We start from the raw sequence: 18,740 nt of genomic DNA on the forward strand, positions 1-18,740 counted from the left end.
GCTGTTGAAGACACCGTGAGTGGAGTTGAGGGGGATCGGTGGAGGTGTGAAGGGGGCGAGTGATGCCGACGGGCTGCGAGGGGGTCATCCGAGAGGGTGCCCAGTGGGGAGATGAAGCAATGAAATCGATCCACGTGCAGGTGCTGGGTGGATTACTGCACAGCGGCATCGTGGGAGGTGGCGACGGCTCGTGAAGGTCTCTACCCACTAGTGGATTGACCATGGCTGATGGTGGTGATGATGATGGATGTTGCTCACTCACTTGGCGACGTATGAAACGCCAGAGATGCACGGCAATGTGCAGGGTGTTCAGCAGCACGGTGGAGCTGATGGCCTCCTTGCAGCCGCTGTACAGCTGACCCACAACGTGGAGCAGAGCAGGGAGCATGCTGTCCACTATGGCCTGGCAGCTGCTGCTCAGCTCACCCATAGCCTGCAGTAGGGCAGGGAGCACGCTGTCCACAATGTCCTCACTGTGGCTACTGCACAGCTGACCCGCAGCGTGCAGGAGAGGAGTCGGCGCGCTGTGCATGAGCCAGGACATCCCGTGGGGCCAGGCTGGGCCGTCCCTCTCTTGTCCATCTGCGTGGCCGCTAGTGAACATCGGTCCCCAGGTGGCGACCCCTGCTGGTGCAGAGACGTTCTTCATGAGTCCCGAGTAGTTGATCGTGGTGGTGGTGGTGTTGGAGCCGTGGATGTCCGAACCCCCACGCCGAGATCCTCCGAGGAGTTCCACCATCGGCTGCGTGAGCAGCAGAACCACAGTGAGGACAGCCGTGAAGATCGCCATGGTGGTGGTGGCGAAGTTCTCTGAAGACCTCGAAGTGGAGGAGCAGCGTGGGGCGAGGTGGTTGCCTCTGCAGAAGCCGACTCCACTCTGGCCTCTGCTGTGACGTCACCGGGCCATGACGTCACCGTGATGTCAGAGCTTTCCACGGCTCTTTCGTCATTATAGCATTCCGCACGTGGCTGTGCAATGGAACATCACCACGTGATACACTACAACACTGTATTGTTTATAGAATTGTAATACAATACTAATTATTCACATCTGAGACACGAGTGACGCTCTAGATTCTGTGCGGATGGAGGAAGCCGCTGGGAGCAGCTGCGTCATTCTGGACGCTTCTGGCTGCCCCTGGCATCTGCTCGTAGCTACTGCCAGGGCTATAAAAGCAGCTGTGGTGCCGCCGCAGCGGAGCCGCTCCAGCGGTACCGCGCCCGCTACCGCGGCGCCATCACCTATGCCGCGGATTTCCCGCCACTCTCCCGGGGCCGGTGCCTTCTCAGACGTCCGCGTTTTGGCCCCTGCACAGTCGTGAGGCCGCTGCAGCAGGGCCACTCTGCCGAGGTCGTGGCCACCGCTGCAAAGCCGCCACCGGGGGATGTCGACGCCGACGCTGCGCACCCTCACCACCCCCCCCCCCCCACACACGAACGTACACACGCCCCACGTAGAGCCAGGAGGGGAGGTCACCCGGCTGATAGGTTTTTGTCCAGAAGTCCCTAGTGGGATCGAACCTCATGGTTTCCTGCGGCCGGGAAATTGGGCGATCCTCCCCCCTGTAGCTGACATGCACTGCGGCGCCGCGACCTGATATTAAAGTTGCATGGTCGCGGCAAGGGCCATCGAACCACCGCGAGTGGAGCCTCACACATGCACGGGTCAGTGGACTGGTAGCGGGAGAACAGAGAGCGGACGTCGGTGAGATCACTGCGGCGACGTCATCTGAGCTGGGATCCGGACATCGAAAGGGCGGGAGAATCCGAGCCCCTGATTGGACGGGAGGCCAAGGGTCGGAAAGAGCAAAAATTCCTTTGTTGTAGGTAGGATAAAAAGGGGGGGGGGTCGGGGTAGCAGGGGGGTTCTTCTGGTTCAAGATCATCGCGGTCCCGGGAGCAGGAGAGTCAGCCATCCGAGACGTCCGTGAGACGTACTCTGGCATCGGCAGGCTCGTCGCCTCATTCCCTCACAGCGGTCAGTACATCGGGGAGAAGTAAGTACGAGTGAGAGAGGCGTAAGTTCAGCCGTTTTACATCCAGGATAGAGAGCGGGGCGAGCGGTAGGGGAAATCGACTCGTAGACCTCCGAGGGATAGGTTGGCGTCCACTGACCATACCATCACAGGTAAATAAAATTCGCTAGTGGGGGGAAAAACAACTGTGTTGCGTGGTCTTTTGGGAGCGTGAAGTGGAGGGCAGTGTGCGCTGGGTGTCTACGTGTATGCGCGGCTGTGCACCTCGAGACGAAGCGGGTGGTGTTTACGTGCCCGCACGATTGCCCACCATAGTGCTTAGCGATCGCGTACCTGGGTGGCGGTGCCGCGGTCACGCACCCGCACACGGGTCTGGTCGCGAGATAGCGAGTTAGAGCGCCGAGCGCGCGCGTATTCGCGCGACTGTTTGAGCGGGACCTTTAACTCAGAGCCAAGCGAGCGTCCCCAATCAGCGGCGCGCACGGCAGAAACCCTGCCCGCCCGTCCCCCGGCTCCAACCCCTTCGTGTGCGATTGGTTTGTTTAGGGGCAGAGGGTAGGGGCGTGTTTGTTATTGTCGGCACACGTGGAGCGCGGGTGGGAGGGAAACACGCGCCGCGCCTGTTTGTTTACGGGCGGGACGGAGATTTACTGGCGAGCGCGCTTACAGCCCCACCCCGCCTTTGCACAGTGTAACGCATCGCAAGCGCGGAGCGTACGAGCCGATAATTAAACTATGTAAACGCGGTCTACATCCCAGGCAGAGGTACAGGGGGGCGAGACGTTAGGGGTCGTTAGTCTGGACCTGAAGGAGCAGCCGGGGGGTAGCGGTGTGAGTGGAATGGGGGAGTCGGTGAGCAGCGGCCCCGACAATTCAGTGATGGCGGGGGACGGTAGCCCCCACACAGCTCCTGTAGCTGCACTGGCAGAACATCGGCGGAGGAGGGAGCAGCGCTCACAGCTGAAGCGAGCCTCACTGTGAAGTACATCAACAAGCATGGCCCTGAGTGTTTACTTCCCTGCGATGCACGTGATGGAGAGGAGCGTCTGGCCAGGCTGGCCGGTCTGGAACCCCCGCGGTGAAAGTCTCTTCCAGCAGCTGCAGCAAGACATGAGGAGCGAGATCGAGAGGATGGAGAGAATCTTCCGTGGAGTCGATCAGCTCTGCAGCCACACGCGGGCGCCGGGCACCCACGGAGACGCACTGCTGCAGCAGCCGGCCGTGAGCAGTGGGTTCCAGATTGAAGATCCACAGGAGCAAGGAGGCGGGTTTGTCGCGTCCCTGGACGTGCAGGACTTCTCCCCACAGGACCTGGCCGTGAAGGTGTCTGGAGACAAGCTGGTGGTGGCCGGACGGCGCGAGGTGAAGAGCGGAGAAGTCAGCAGCGTCAGCTACAGCCACAGCTGCCAGGAGTTCCACAGGGAGACGCAGCTGCCCAGGAACGTGGACCCGCAGAGCGTGAGCTGCTGCTTGACTGAAGACGGGAAGCTGAAGTTCAAGGCTCAGCGCCGCGCCCTCCCTGCAGCGGCCGAGAGGGTGGTGGTCATTGAGCAGCCAGCGACAGCGACTCCTGGCACGGCCTCTCAGTCCACTGGCACCACTCACGCGTAGAGTGGCGCCTGGAGGATCCATTCCAGCAACCTGCTTCATTGATGTTTTAATTGTATGGATATTTAGTTAAATCAGTTTCTTCTATCCACGCAATGTTCAGTAATATTTACGTGTTTCAGCGTTCACATTCAACTTCATTGGATTAGGTGTTTATTTTCCACAGTCTAATTTTCGAACTACTATAATATATACTGTTTGTGTGAATGGTAATGATGTTTGTTTTTTGTATTAAAATGCCTTTCAATTTCCTGTAACAGTTGCAACTGTTCTTTTTTTCTACATTGTGTTTGTTTCATCGTTACTGTGGATCAGAGTTCTGGACACAGAATTCCCCAAAACTAAGACAACCGGTAACGCGGCCTCATTGCTCCCTGTCCGTGACAACTCCCAAGGTGCCAGGCTCACGCCGTCGGCCCTGCCGAGTCACTCCGAACTCAGAATCTGGGATTGGCTTGCAATGATCTAAGGTCAATCTTACCACTTCACATTTCACTTGTATCATCCTTCAATTGGTAGTAAATCCGTCGCTAAGGAATTGGCCCTCAAATCGTGGGGACAATCGTACCACAGAAAAATTAGTTTCCATTTAATGTTTGCGGCACAGAGAATGTAACTAGTTACATGATAACATCGCTGCTGTAGCAGTGTAAGTCACGCTGCTATTAAAATATTCTATGTCTCGAGTTTCCTGGCTGGCTGCTGGCTGTGCTTCTCTCCACCCCAACAATAACTCCGTTGTTAGTGGGTGCAGGAGACAATAGGGACACCAACAAGGTGGGAATAACCAGAACAGTATTTGAAGACTCACACGGTTAATTTAAAATTTCACTTTCAATGTATGCGACAATTAACGTCATTATTTTTGACAAAATAACTTGTTTTATCCTAGAGAATTAGAAACTAAAGCTGAAGACATTAAACTAGCGCAATTAAAATGTACGATTGATTGTAAAGTTAGCAAAATAAATAAATGATCTAATTCATATACTATATTCTTGGTTCTTTCGGTAAAGTCACCAAGAAGGGAAACAATACATTAATAAAGATATAAAACAATAAAATTCTCACAAATCAAAATTCATATACTGTTGATTTATTCACTCCATCTCCGCACTTGACACTGCCGGTTGTGTTCCCTCCTTAGCTCCCATTCCCACGTTAGTCTCGACCACCGGCCGTCATCACTTCAAGTTGTGTGTCCTGCCTCACCCCACCTTTCTAAACTAAAATTACGTCCTTAATTTGCATATGATGTCCAATTGATTTGTCCGTCTTCCAGTATCAGTGTAATTCTTAGGATGTGCATCATCTCTACGCTTCCTTGTGCATTTCTAAACATTGGTTCTATTTTCCGTTTGTGATGAATCTGTTTGAAAAAAACGTTGTGCTTAAGGTATATGGCTCAGTTACGTTTCATTATTAAGTTAAGATAACAATAAGCACTTTGTTCTGCCCTGATACGCCTCTCTTAATCATTTTCATTCCTCTTCCCTTCAACAACCGCCCTACGTGTAGATGCACTTCTGTGTTTTCAAGGCTGTGTCCCTGTTCTTTTTGCGTTCAGTTTGTTATTCACCCGCACCTCCAGTAAAGCATGGTTGGCTGCGTACGGTGCGAAAGAAGTTCACCATGCAAACATACGCTGCGTTGAAAAATTATTCTACTGACTGCAGACCAAACCTGGACAGATTTCTCAATACGAGTGCAATATCGAGGGTACAGATCAATGCCACCTGAACACAGATGCTAATTCCCGGACGGGTTGCAACTCTAGCCATGCCCATGCAAAAATACACAACATCTTGACCATGAATCGCCTATGCGGCAGATTAAATGTCAAGCATTTAACATTGAATTCCGATCTACTTTTGTTCGTTTTGATTTATTTTGGCGCAGCTTCAAGTAAGTCTTTTTGATATAATTATTGTATTGTCATTTACTGTATAATTATGATAATAGACCAAGCACTGAGACATTGCCCAGGGTTGGTCTACAATCGAAAAGGTGGCAACCCCATAGCACACCCTCGTGTTCCAGTGTTAACACATCGTATATTTGTATCTTGAACTTCTTTTGCACCGTACGTAGCCCACCGTGCTAATCGGAGGTATGAGGTAAGGACAAGAAACTAAACACAATAAGCAATTACTTAAGAAGAGTTTTCAATTGAGTATGGGATGGTTGCGAGTGCTGTCAATGTGGCGGTGTTGACAACAAGCATCCACTTGAAACGAACGCGCTTCCTAAAATCCGCGATTTTTCATTTCATGCCGATACGTGGAGATGAGCGGGTTCACCGCGGGTCTTAAACAGCCCTTCCACAGCCAACATGCGCTGGGGGAAATCTCATCAATATTCTCATTAATCATCTGCTTTGGCAGACGAAGAATGAAAAAGCTAATCCTGCAGGCATCGCGGATAATAAGATTAGAATTAAACTTCGCCCCACATCACGGCGGATACGCACGAATGTTGAACTTTTTGGGGCCGTTCATAAATGACGTCACGCACCTGGGGGGGGAGAGTTCAGACATTTGTGACGATGTGTGACGAGGGGGGGGGGGGGTTTGAGAAATGTGACGTCACATCATAATGCGCAGTTTTAAATGAATATAGACAACACGTTCTACTTAATTAAATAGACTTTTTAATAAATGTTTTCTCCTACAACATCAGAGTGCAGCGCCACGTTAAATACGCACTACAATGACAATAGTTTAAAGCGATTTGAAACATGTTTAATTTTTTTTAGGGGGTGGGCAAAACTTTGTGACGTCACATTTGATGGGGGGTCTGACTTTTTGTGACGTCGCGTGACGATGGGGGGGGGGGGGGGGTGAAAAATCGTCAGAAATCTCGTGACGTCATTTATGGACGGCCCCATTGGCACCGTGCGTCGCCGCATCATTGCTCATCGGAGTGTCAGCTGTATGACAACGCGACGTGGCACGCAGTGCCAACGCACACCTGTCAACCCCTAACCATTGCCTCTCTTATTACAGACCAATTCAGACCTTATTGGTCACCCCGTGCCCCTTACAAATCTCAACGTTCATCCTACAAAGTCCCATCAAACAAAACATTGGTTTGCCCGTTTTGAAACGGCTGTAGTAAGCCGTATGAACCTGAAAACTCAATCTCCCTGTACACGAATACGGGGTAACCCCGTACGGGTTGACACGGCATGCCAACGTGATACTGGATCGCGCCTTCGGCTCTAAGAGAGTCGTTTGTGACTTAACTGGAGATTAATTAATGATAAACCAGGCAGGGCTACCCTCGCTGTACGTGGGTTCGGTTTGTTGCGCTATTTCTCGCTGTGGAGGCGTCCATAAATGACGTCACGCGATTTTGGACGATTTTTGACCCCCCCTCCATCGTCACACGGCGTCACAAAAAGTCAGACCCCCCCCCCTCAAATATGACGTCACAAAGCTGTGCGCCGCCCCTCCCCAAAAATACATGTTTCACATCGCTTTAAACTATCGTCATTGTAGTGCGTATTTAATGTGGCGCTGCACTCTGATGTTGTAGAAGAAAAGATTTGTTAAAAAGCCTATTTAATTATGTAGAACGTGTTGTCTATATTTAATTAAAGTTGCGCATTTTGAGGTGACGTCACATTTCTCAAACCCCCCCCCCCCCTCGTCACACATCGTCACAAATGTCTGACCTCCCCCCCCCTCGGTGCGTGACGTCATTTATGGACGGCCCCAGTGCAATGTGGCTACCTCTGACCCAAAAGCTGCTCTCTGGAGCTGCTGTGCGCGTGTGTTGTGGGGGGAGCGGTGGCGCAGCGTTTAGCGTTTAGCACGCTGCGCTACGTACCCCGACTACACGAGTTCGATTCCCGCTCACCTCATACCTCCGATTAGCACGGTGGGCTACGTACGGTGCGAAAGAAGTTCAAGATACAAACATACGATGTGTTAACACTGGAACACGTTAGGATGTACTATGGGGTTGCCACCTTTTCGATTGTAGACCAACCCTGGGCAATGTCTCAGTGCTTGGTCTATTATCATAATTATACAGTAAATGACAATACAATAATTATATCAAAAAGACTTACTTGAAACTGCGCCAAAATAAATCAAAACGAACAATAGTAGATCGGAATTCAATGTTAAATGTTTGACATTTAATCTGCCGCATAGGCGATTCATGGTCAAGATGTTGTGTATGTTTTCATGGGCATGGCTAGAGTTGCCACCCGTCCGGGAATTAGCATCTGTGTTCAGGTGGTATTGATCTGTACCCTCGATATTGCACTCGTATTGAGAAATCTGTCCAGGTTTGGTCTGCAGTCAGTAGAATCATTTTTCAACGCAGCGTATGTTTGCATGGTGAACTTCTTTCGCACCGTACGCAGCCAACCATGCTTTAATTGGAGGTGCGGGGGAATAACAAACTGAACGCAAAAAGAACAGGGACACAGCCTTGAAAACATAGAAGTGCATTTACACGTAGGGCGGTTGTTGAAGGGGAAGAGGGATGAAAATGATTAAGAGAGGCGTATCAGGGCAGAGCAAAGTGCTTATTGTTATCTTGACTTAATAATGACACGTTAATAATGAAACGCTAATCACTCAGCTGTTTCAATGCTAAATTCTATGCTAATTCCTTTGTCAAGGCGCTCTGTTGCTTCTCACACAGCTTAAAGGTCGCGATATGAGCGTGGCTTTTTCGCTCCAGCGCTGTCCTCCAGACAGTCTCGTCCCGTCACCTGATGAAGGCCGCTTGTGTTGTGGCCGAAACGTCGTGAGAATTTTATTGTGTTATTTTATTTTATCAATTTATTATTGTATTCTCATTCTACGTGACTTTACCGAAAGAACCAAAGAATATTAATCCTTGGAATCACGAAAGCTTTAAATCGAAATGAAACGTAACTGAGCCATATGCCTTAGGCAGAACGTTTTTTTTCAAACAGATGCATCACAAACGGAAAATAGAACCAATGTTTAGAAATGCACAAGGAAGCGTAGAGATGATGCACATCCTAAGAATTACACTGATACTGGAAGACGGACACGTCAATTGGACATCATATGCAAATTAAGGACGTAATTTTAGTTTAGAATGGTGGGGTGAGGCAGGACACGCAACTTGAAGTGATGAAGGCCGGTGGTCGAGACTAACGTGGGAATGGGAGCTAAGGAGGGAACACAACCGGCAGTGTCAACTGCGGAGATGGAGAGAATAAATCAACAGTATATGAATTTTGACTTGTGAGAATTTTATTGTTTTATATCTTTATTATTTTATTGTTTCCCTTCTACGTGACTTTATCGAAAGAACCAAGAATATAGTATATGATTTAGATCATTTATTTATTTTGCTAACTTTACAATTAATCGTACATTTTAAATGTACTAGTTTAATGTCCTAAGGTTTAGTTTCTAAATCTCTAGGATAGAACAAGTTATTTTTTCAAAAAGAATGACGTTAATTGGCGCATACATTGAAAGTGCAATTTTAAATTAGCCGTGTCAGTCTTCAAATTCTGTTCTGGTAATTCCCACCTTGTTGGTGTCCCTATTGTCTCCTGCACCCACTAACAACGGAGTTATTGTTGGGGTGGAGAGAAGCACAGCCAGCAGCCAGCCAGGAAACTCGAGACATAGAATATTTTAATAGCAGCGTGACTTACACTGCTACAGCAGCGATGTTGTCATGTAACTATTTACATTCTCTGTGTCGCAAACATTAAACGGCAACTAATTTTTCTGTGGTACGCTTGACCCCACGATTTGAGGACCAATTCCTTAGCGAAGGATTTACTACCAATTGAAGGATGATACAAGTGAAATGTGAAGTGGTAAGATTGATCATAGACAATTGCAAGCCAATCCCAAATTCTGAGTGCGGAGTGACTCGGCAGGGCCGACGGCGTGAGCCTGGCACCTTCGGAGTTGTCACGGACAGGGAGCAATGAGGCCGCGTTACCGGTTGTCTTAGTTTTGGGGAATTCTGTGTCCAGAACTCTGATCCACAGTAACGATGAAACAAACACAATGTAGAAAAAAGAACAGTTGCAACTGTTGCAGGAAATTGAAAGGCATTTTATTACAAAAAAAAAACATCATTTACCATTCACACAAACACTATAGTATTATAGTAGTTCGAAAATTAGACTGTGCAAAATAGTCATGTGTAATGATGAAAAATAATTGAAGATAACATTCATCATTATCTTATTGCAATATATGAACGTGTAATGGCAAATTAAAACGAAGCGATACGATTTCACAATCCTTTACAGCGATACACTTAATCCAATGAAGTTGAATGTGAACGCTGAAACACGTAAATATTACTGAACATAGCGTGGATAGAAGAAACTGATTTATCTAAATATCCATACAATTGAAACATCAATAAAGCAGGCTGCTGGAATGGATGCTCCAGGCGCCACTCTACGCGTGAGTGGTGCCAGTGGACTGAGAGGCCGTGCCAGGAGTCGCTGTCGCTGGCTGCTCAATGACCACCACCCTCTCGGCCGCTGCAGGGAGGGCGCGGCGCTGAGCCTTGAACTTCAGCTTCCCGTCTTCAGTCAAGCAGCAGCTCACGCTCTGCGGGTCCACGTCCCTGGGCAGCTGCGTCTCCCTGTGGAACTCCTGGCAGCTGTGGCTGTAGCTGCCGCTGCTGACTTCTCCGCTCTTCACCTCGCGCCGTCCGGCCACCACCAGCTTGTCTCCAGACACCTTCACGGCCAGGTCCTGTGGGGAGAAGTCCTGCACGTCCAGGGACGCGACAAACCCGCCTCCCTGCTCCTGTGGATCTTCAATCTGGAACCCACTGCTCACGGCCGGCTGCTGCAGCAGTGCGTCTCCGAGGCTGCCCGGAGCCCGCGTGTGGCTGCTGAGCTGATAATGAATGTAAAACAGAGTGATGCGCTCTTCTATATATAATTGAAATTACTACACTTTGAAGGGTGATACAAACCGAAACTTAAATTCTCGCTTACACAGCACAATGACATCATCAGCCTTATCAGGAAAGACTGAGTCACACAAAGACAACGAATGTCCCTTACATTTCACTTAATAAAAAACTATCAATTCTGTACAATGGTTATTTTTAAAATATACGTAATGCTATAGTTTGATACTTACACATTGGCAGGGTGAACTAAATGCTATTGTAGTGAACTTGTCACAAACTGCAGCCTGAGACACGAGTCACGCTCTTGATTCTGTGCGGATGGAGGAAGCCCCTGGGAGCAGCTGCGTCATTCTGGACGCTTCTGGCTCCCCCTGGCATCTGCTCGTAGCTACTGCCAGGGCTATAAAAGCAGCTCCTGTAGCTGCACTGGCAGAACATCGGCGGACGAGGGAGCAGCGCTCACAGCTGAAGCGAGCCTCACTGTGAAGCACATCAACAAGCATGACCCTGAGTGTTTACTTCCCTGCGATGCACGTGATGGAGAGGAGCGTCTGGCCAGGCTGGCCGGTCTGGAACCCCCGCGGTGAAAGTCTCTTCCAGCAGCTGCAGCGAGACATGAGGAGTGAGATCGAGAGGATGGAGAGAATCTTCCGTGGAGTCGATCAGCTCAGCAGCCACACGCGGGCTCCGGGCAGCCTCGGAGACGCACTGCTGCAGCAGCCGGCCGTGAGCAGTGGGTTCCAGATTGAAGATCCACAGGAGCAGGTAGGCGGGTTTGTCGCGTCCCTGGACGTGCAGGACTTCTCCCCACAGGACCTGGCCGTGAAGGTGTCTGGAGACAAGCTGGTGGTGGCCGGACGGCGCGAGGTGAAGAGCGGAGAAGTCAGCAGCGGCAGCTACAGCCACAGCTGCCAGGAGTTCCACAGGGAGACGCAGCTGCCCAGGGACGTGGACCCGCAGAGCATGAGCTGCTGCTTGACTGAAGACGGGAAGCTGAAGTTCAAGGCTCAGCGCCGCGCCCTCCCTGCAGCGGCCGAGAGGGTGGTGGTCATTGAGCAGCCAGCGACAGCGACTCCTGGCACGGCCTCTCAGTCCACTGGCACCACTCACGCGTAGAGTGGCGCCTGGAGCATCCATTCCAGCAACCTGCTTCATTGATGTTTTAATTGTGTGGATACTTTGTTAAATCAGTTTCTTCTATTCACGATATGTTCACTAATATGTAGGTGTTTCAGCGTTTCCAGTTAACTTAATTTGATTATGTGTATTGCTGTACAGGATTGTTAAATTGTTTCACATCGTTTTAATTTGCCATGACACTTTCATATATTGCAATAAGATAATGGTAAATGTTATCTTCAAGATTTTTCATCAAAGCTGCTATAGCAATGTAAGTCATACTGCTATTACAATAATGTATGCCTCGAGTTTCCTTACTGGCTGGGTTTCTCTCCACCACAAAATTAACTCTGTTAGTGGGTTCCAGCTGTTTCCACCGAAACTAACTGGGTAACTGGCTACACGGATTTTTCCGTTTACAGTCACAAATAAACATTACACATACATGCAGGCATCGACTTACGAACCACTCGACTTACGAATTTCCGCACTTAGGAACCAGCTTCCATGAAATGTGTTTTAACATTGAGAATTACAACGCGAACTCGCACTTGCAAACTGAACCGAGGATCTATTTTTTTTCAGCGGAGCGATCCTCCACGAGTTGTGTCATCCTCGCGCTTCCAGTGTTTGTGCTCGTGTGTGCGTGCACGCACGTGTGTACATTATTGTGTTCCCACTTACAAACCGTTTGACTCACGAACGGGTCCCAGGAACTAATTGAGTTCATAAGTCGAGGACTGTCGGGATCGTGTATGAAACATAAAATACATACAAATTTATAAAAACATTTTATGTTCAAATACCTTGCGTCCTGATGCTGGCTTGCTTGTCGTAAGGGGCGAAATGAGTCACTACAATTGCACACACACAGACAACAACCGCCACTAAGTGGCTGTGACGTTGCTACGGCACTTGTGCCAGGCTAAGTGCACTTTATGGCCACGTGATCACGGGTCAGATTCAGCTGCCATGGTTTGACAGAGATGAGTGGCAGATGCGTCAGCTGTGCCTCCCCTACTGTGCCAACTTGATGTGTTTTAGCCGCCTAAGGCTCTGCTCCTTGTTGTGAGCGTCTCTCTGCTGCCCTCTGTTGTTGCTGGAGGGCGACTATCTCCAACTGCCCAGTATCGTCCATCATGAGTCTCCTCCACATAGGCCGCGCTTTACACTGCTGGTACCAGTCATTCGCAAGTCAATTCAGTTCCACATCCTCTTGTACCACATCATTTAATCTCTTCTCTAGCCCGTGCCGCGCCTGTTTATCCCCCTTTAATGCAGTGGTTAGGGAGGCGTGGTACATGACCCAGCCAATGTAGCATTACCTGCTGGAGGCGCTTACCGATGGGACTTTGTCCAGATCTGTCAAGGATTGTGAGCTCACACAATCCAGCCTGGTTAAACCCAGGATGGATCGTAGGAAGGCCATCCTGAATGTTTATAACCGGCGAAGATGTTCCATTAGGGGGGTCCACGTTTGGCAAGCATCGAGAAGGAAGGGCATGACCGTGGCCGAGAAGATCCGAAGACTGCTGTGGAGCGACAGATATCAGGTAGCTTCCACACAGCGTTATGCAACCGATGAAAAGATAATGCCGCTCGACTGATTCGGAGTGAGACCTCTTCTGTCAAACCGGAGTTGGTCATAAGCACACTATCCAGTTGTGGAAAACTATCCAATTTACAACAGCCCCATCACCAATGGGGAGTTAAGGGGTGGAGGGTTTAATGCAGACATGGGCTGGGCTTTTTAATCCGGCCCCCCGAACGTGTCCAAATATTATTAAATTAAATTTTACCTTTCACCTGTAATGCCCTCATTTCCCCATTAGATGGAGCACTTTGACCGGGAGTGTGGTAATTGGTTTGGGCGCAGGCCTCAGATGTTTTCATGATGTTTGATCAGTCATGTTACGATATGTTTTTGTATTGTTCATGTTCGTGCAATTTGTTAAATTGCCTTGCAAATAAATGCTTTGCTACCTGTTAAAGGCCAAATCCTTTCATGTAATGATTTTTCCATGCCATTTATATTAGTTGACACAAACACTCCATCCATCTGTTCCTTGCCCGGCCCCTCTGTCAAATTTTAGAACCCATTGTGGCCCGCGAGTAAAAAAAAATGCCCACCCCTTGTTTAATGGCACAACATAGCGAGGCAGGTGCTTAGTTTTGGTGGGGCTGATGGTTAAGGCCCCACCTCTTAGTGCAGGGGTGGGGAACCTTTTTTGTGCCAAGGGCCATTTGGATATTTATAACATCATTCGGGGGCCATACAAAATCATCAACTTAAAACTTAGCCTATTATATTTGGTCAAACATTTAATTAACTCACCCCTAATGTGATGGCTGGAACTGCTTCTCTTTGGTGAGCGTGTGGAGATATTAGCTGGCATTGATGATGTTAGCTGGTATTGATGATGTTAGCTGGTATTGATGATGTTGCTACTTGCAACTGCTTTTCCAGGTTTGCTCCAAGATTGATTGAATTTCGAGTCCCGCCTGCGGTTGCCTTGGCAGGGCCAGACCAAATGATTTCGCAGGCCTCATGGCCGGCCGGCCGGACGTTCCCCACCCCTGTCTAGTGGCACGCTCCAGGTCTAGATCATTCGCATACGTAACATGGATGACAAATCGGGAGCAAGCTCTCAAGCGCACCCGGGCATCAATCCGCCTCCCATTGTATCTATATCAGATATAGATTGCTCCGGTACGGACATGGAAGGTTTCTCGAACGACGTGGACCAAAAATATTTTAAACAGTGTACGGAGCCAGAGGACATTACTGTCGAACCCCAAGGTTAACGGGGAATAGCTTCGTCTTCCGGCCAAGTAGCTTTACTCGGCCCTGCTCAATATCATGGAAGTCCTTAATTATTGTGAGCAGAGAGTCAGAGACTCCGAAAGCATGAAGAATAACCCAGAGTCCAGACCTATTGATGGTATCATAGGCATTGACCAGGTCAATAAAGCAGAGATGTAAGTCCTGTCGGAATTCAACACTCCTCTGCTGTAGCAAACGAAAGGAAGATGTGGCATCTGTGGCTGCCCTGGCCTGAAACCACAATGGGGCTCCCCAATCCTCTTCTCAGCATGCCTGGCAAGGTGATGTTGAATAATCCTTGCCAGGACTTTTTCCGGCACTCTAACACAGGCACAGACTCTAACCAAAACTATCGAATAATTACACGGTTTATTTAAAATTGCACTTTCAATTAATGTGCCTATTAATGTCATTATTTCGGCAAAAAATGTTTTTATCTTAAACTAGTGCAATGAAAAAAATACCCTTTATTGTAAAATTTGCAAAATAAAGACGATATAATTCCTGTACTGTTTTAGTTTATCTTTCTGAATACACATTTAATGAAAATGTGTTTTAGTGAATGGTTGTTTTTGAAGGTGATATCGTGTAAATGTTTTCCAAAGCTGCTTATGCAGCCGTCACCATCTCCAGCCGTGATTTCTCCACTTCTGTCCGAAGCCATCACCATCTCTTGCGGATTTGCAATGCAAAAATCTGTCTGGCTACTGCCCACCGGTTGATTTATTCGATCCATCTTCGCAGTGGACGCTCTATTGGTTGTGTTCCCTCCTTTAGCTCCCATTCCCACGTTAGTCACGACCACCGGCCGTCATCTCTTCAAGTTGTGTGTCCCGCCTCACCCCACCTTTCTAAACTAAAATTATGCCTTTAATTTGCATATGATGTCCAATTGACGTGTCTGTCTTCCATTCTCAGTTTAATTCCTAGCATGTGCATCTCTATGCTTCCTTGTGCACTTCTCAACATTGGTTCCATTGTCTTCGTCAATGGCCATGTTTGTGATGCATCTGTTGTTGCAGGTCATATCCACTGATTAAAAAACGTTCTGCTTTACGAAAATGGCTTTGTTACGTTTCATGATTTAAGTTCAGATTCCAATCAGCACTGTGCTCTGCCCTGATACGCTTCTCTTAATAATTTTCATCCCTCTCCCCCTTCAACAACCGCCCCACGTATAAATGCACTTCTATGTTTTCAAGCTGTGTCCCTGTTCTTTTTGTTCAATTTGTTATTCCCCCGCACCTCCAATAAGCATGGTTGCCTGCGTACGGTGCGAAAGAAGTTCAGCATGCAAACATACGCTGCGTTGAAAACTTACTCTACAGCATATTCACACTGGAGACGCAGGAGGGTGCTGCTATGAGATTGCCACATTTTTGACTGTAGACAAAGCCTGGACAGATTTCTCAGTCAGCACTCAGTCTAGAATTATCAGAACTACACAGTAAACGACACAATGCGGGTGCTATATCTCGTAAGAATGAATACCCACCACCTAAACACAAATGGTAATTCCTGGACAGGTGACAACTCTAGCCATGCCCATGAAAAAATATATAGTGACTAACTTGGAGACGTAACTTCTTCGAGGCAATTCTTTAATTACACACCGAGCATACTGTTACACACTCTCTGCTGTAATACAACGCTCTGTCCCTCGCTTAAACGCAACTCTGCACTGGTGGCTAGCCTACAACACAACGCTCGCCATCTGACACTGACGGCGCTGAACTAAGACAGGCAACTACTGCTAGCAGCACAATTATCAAGTGGATGACGACAGCGGCGAAGGCGACGATCTTCAACAGCAATGACGACGACGACGGGGATCCCACTCCAAACGATGGCCCTCATCCCCTGCTCGGGGTCCCCTTTAATCCTGTAAGCGTGGCCTCGCTCCACTCTGGCCACGCTCCCCTTCTAGAATCTACTAGCAGGCTCTCGACGTGTCCTACCCGAGATCCTTCTCAGGTCTATCACGTGGTCTGCTGTCAATCAGGGCTGCTTCACTCTGCAGATCCCCTTCCCTGCCAGCAGCCAGCGCTATGTTACGTAGTGACCAATTCTATGTGACTACACATACACAACATCCTGACCATCACTCGCCTATGCGGATGATAAAATATCAAGCATTGGAGATTTAATTCTGATCTACTGTTGTTCGTTTTGATTGATTTTGGCACAGTTTAAAATATATATTTTCATATCAGTACCCAGCGTTTCCCGGGGGAAAAATATATTTACAAACTTGTCTTCTCTTAAAAACATAACATATACATACTCAAACACTAAGCTATTGTGCCCTTTGTCCATTTGTCCGTCAACAAAATTATAGGAGAAGCGACACTGGAAAAACGGCGTATTCTATTATTTAATTTATTTTCTGTCAACGTGACTTTACCGAAAGAACCAAAGAGTAATTCCTGCAGTCACGAAAACTCTGAATCTAGTTTTAGCGTGTTAATGTTAAATAAACGTGTTGTCTCCTATAGAAGCCTGAGTCTCCATTTGAGCCCACTACAACTGGTGTTGGAAGTGGCCAAACGTTAGTTAATTAACTATAGATTATGGAGACTAGGCGAACAATACGCACCAGGTCTCCAGATGAAGAGGACGACGACCCACCGGCCCCGGGGATGTCGGCGCAATCCCCCAGCCCCCACTGGGGGCCTGGGGTGTCCACCTCCGATTCCAAACCGCCCTCCAAATTGCCTTACCTACGAGTCCTACTTGGTACAGGCCGGACCCGCTATTGCCCCCTGTTGGGCCCTGACTGCAGCTACATATTTTCCAGTAGTGGTGGCGGCATATTACGCCTGACAATTACCCACCACATTAAGAAGCACGATGGTAGCTTGCAGTTGTGTGTCGACTTTAGGAAGCTTCATAAGATATCGGTGGCTGACGCGTATCCTCTCCCTCGGATGGACGATTCCCTGGACGCTCTGGTGGGAGCACAGAACTTCTCCACCCTTGATCTCCTGTCCGGATTTTGGCATTTGCCCCTAAATGAGGCCTCTAAACCCAAACGGCTTTTCGAACACCTCAAGGCCTGTTTGAATTAAATCAGCTTCCCATGGGACTCCACGCAGCACCGGCTACGTTCCAACGACTGATGGAGCTGGTGCTGGCTGGACTTCAATGGGACTCATGCTTAATATACCTCGACGATGTCATCGTCTTCAGCCGTACGTTCAAAGAACATCCTGATTGGTTACGCGCGGTCTTTCTTAAAATGCGAGCGGCCCATCTCAAATTCAAGCCGCAGAAGTGTTACCCCCTTCAGAAATCCGTGCGGTATCTCGGTCATATTGTCAGTAAATCGGGCATTGCGATAGATCCCGACAAAACCACGTGTGTTCGGACGTGGCCGACCCCCACGTTGATGATGCAGGTGCAGAGTTTTATTGGTTTTGCGTCTTATTATCGCCGGTTTGTCACTGGGTTCGCTACCTTCGCAAAACCTCTCCACGCCTTGACGGTTATGGGTCAGAGGTTTCATTGGGGGGAGGAGGAAGCCGCATTTGTTGCGCTTCGCAATTCCCCTCCGCTACTCTGACTTTGCCATGCCGTGCGTCCTTGATACTGACGCAACCAACACCAGCATTGGCGCGGTTCTGTCCCAGGTTGTCAACGGGGTGGAGTGTGTTGTTGCATACGGCAGCAGAGTGCTGTCGCCAGCCGAACAGCGTTACTGTGTCACGCGCCGGGAACTATTCAGGTCTCCCGCATTAACGAGTTGATTGCTCTGGACATCCCTGGTTCGGTTCCCGTCACCCCTCGTGGGAATAAATATTTGTTGGTTGGCGTCGAATATTTATCGCGCTGGCCGATGGCCTGGCAGCTATGGATGGGAGCCATCCGGTAGTGCCACCTAGGCACATGCCATGGTACAATGGTGAGCACACAGGACTTGTAATCAATACAGAGGTACTATGCACAGAGGCGGCAAGCAGCTAAAAAATGGTGCACGTTTATTATAAATACGACATTCTCAAATGGTTTCGAAATTAAGTGTCTTATCAGCAGAATCGTGCAGAGTTTCTGCCGAACATACACAGCATTAGTTCCTAAAACACTTTGGCAGAGTTGGTGTCAATGCCCGGGAAAGGAACATTAATGGTGATTTTGTGGAAAGTCAGGTGAAATGGGTGGTTGGTCAGACTGACCAGCACCCTGTGCTGTGTGGATCGCTCGTGGTTCTGGCCACCAATCGCCAAGCAAATTGGTTGCAGAGACTTCCACGTGTAGAGTGACTTCAGTTGTGTGCAACCGAGTTGCGCAACTGCTTGCACCGGCTGTGGCCGTGTGCGGAAAGC

The 18,740-nt window shown here is 48.8% G+C and overlaps 1 protein-coding gene across 1 annotated transcript in view; it reads left to right on the forward strand.

Moving 5' to 3' along the window:
- Window positions 1–530: 530 nt before the first annotated feature.
- The window catches only part of LOC142929096 (uncharacterized), a 101,605-nt gene continuing 83,395 nt past the window's right edge, over window positions 531–18,740 (forward strand). Inside the window, exon 1 of the mRNA XM_076069548.1 lies at window positions 531–614. Within this exon, the coding sequence (XP_075925663.1) occupies window positions 531–614 (84 nt within the window). The remainder of the gene's footprint in view (window positions 615–18,740) is intronic.

This window comes from Petromyzon marinus, chromosome 25 (genome assembly GCF_048934315.1).
Source record: "Petromyzon marinus isolate PM22_M1 ecotype Great Lakes invasive population chromosome 25, UKy_Petmar_22M1.pri1.0, whole genome shotgun sequence".
Classification (NCBI taxonomy): Eukaryota; Metazoa; Chordata; class Hyperoartia; order Petromyzontiformes; family Petromyzontidae; genus Petromyzon; species Petromyzon marinus.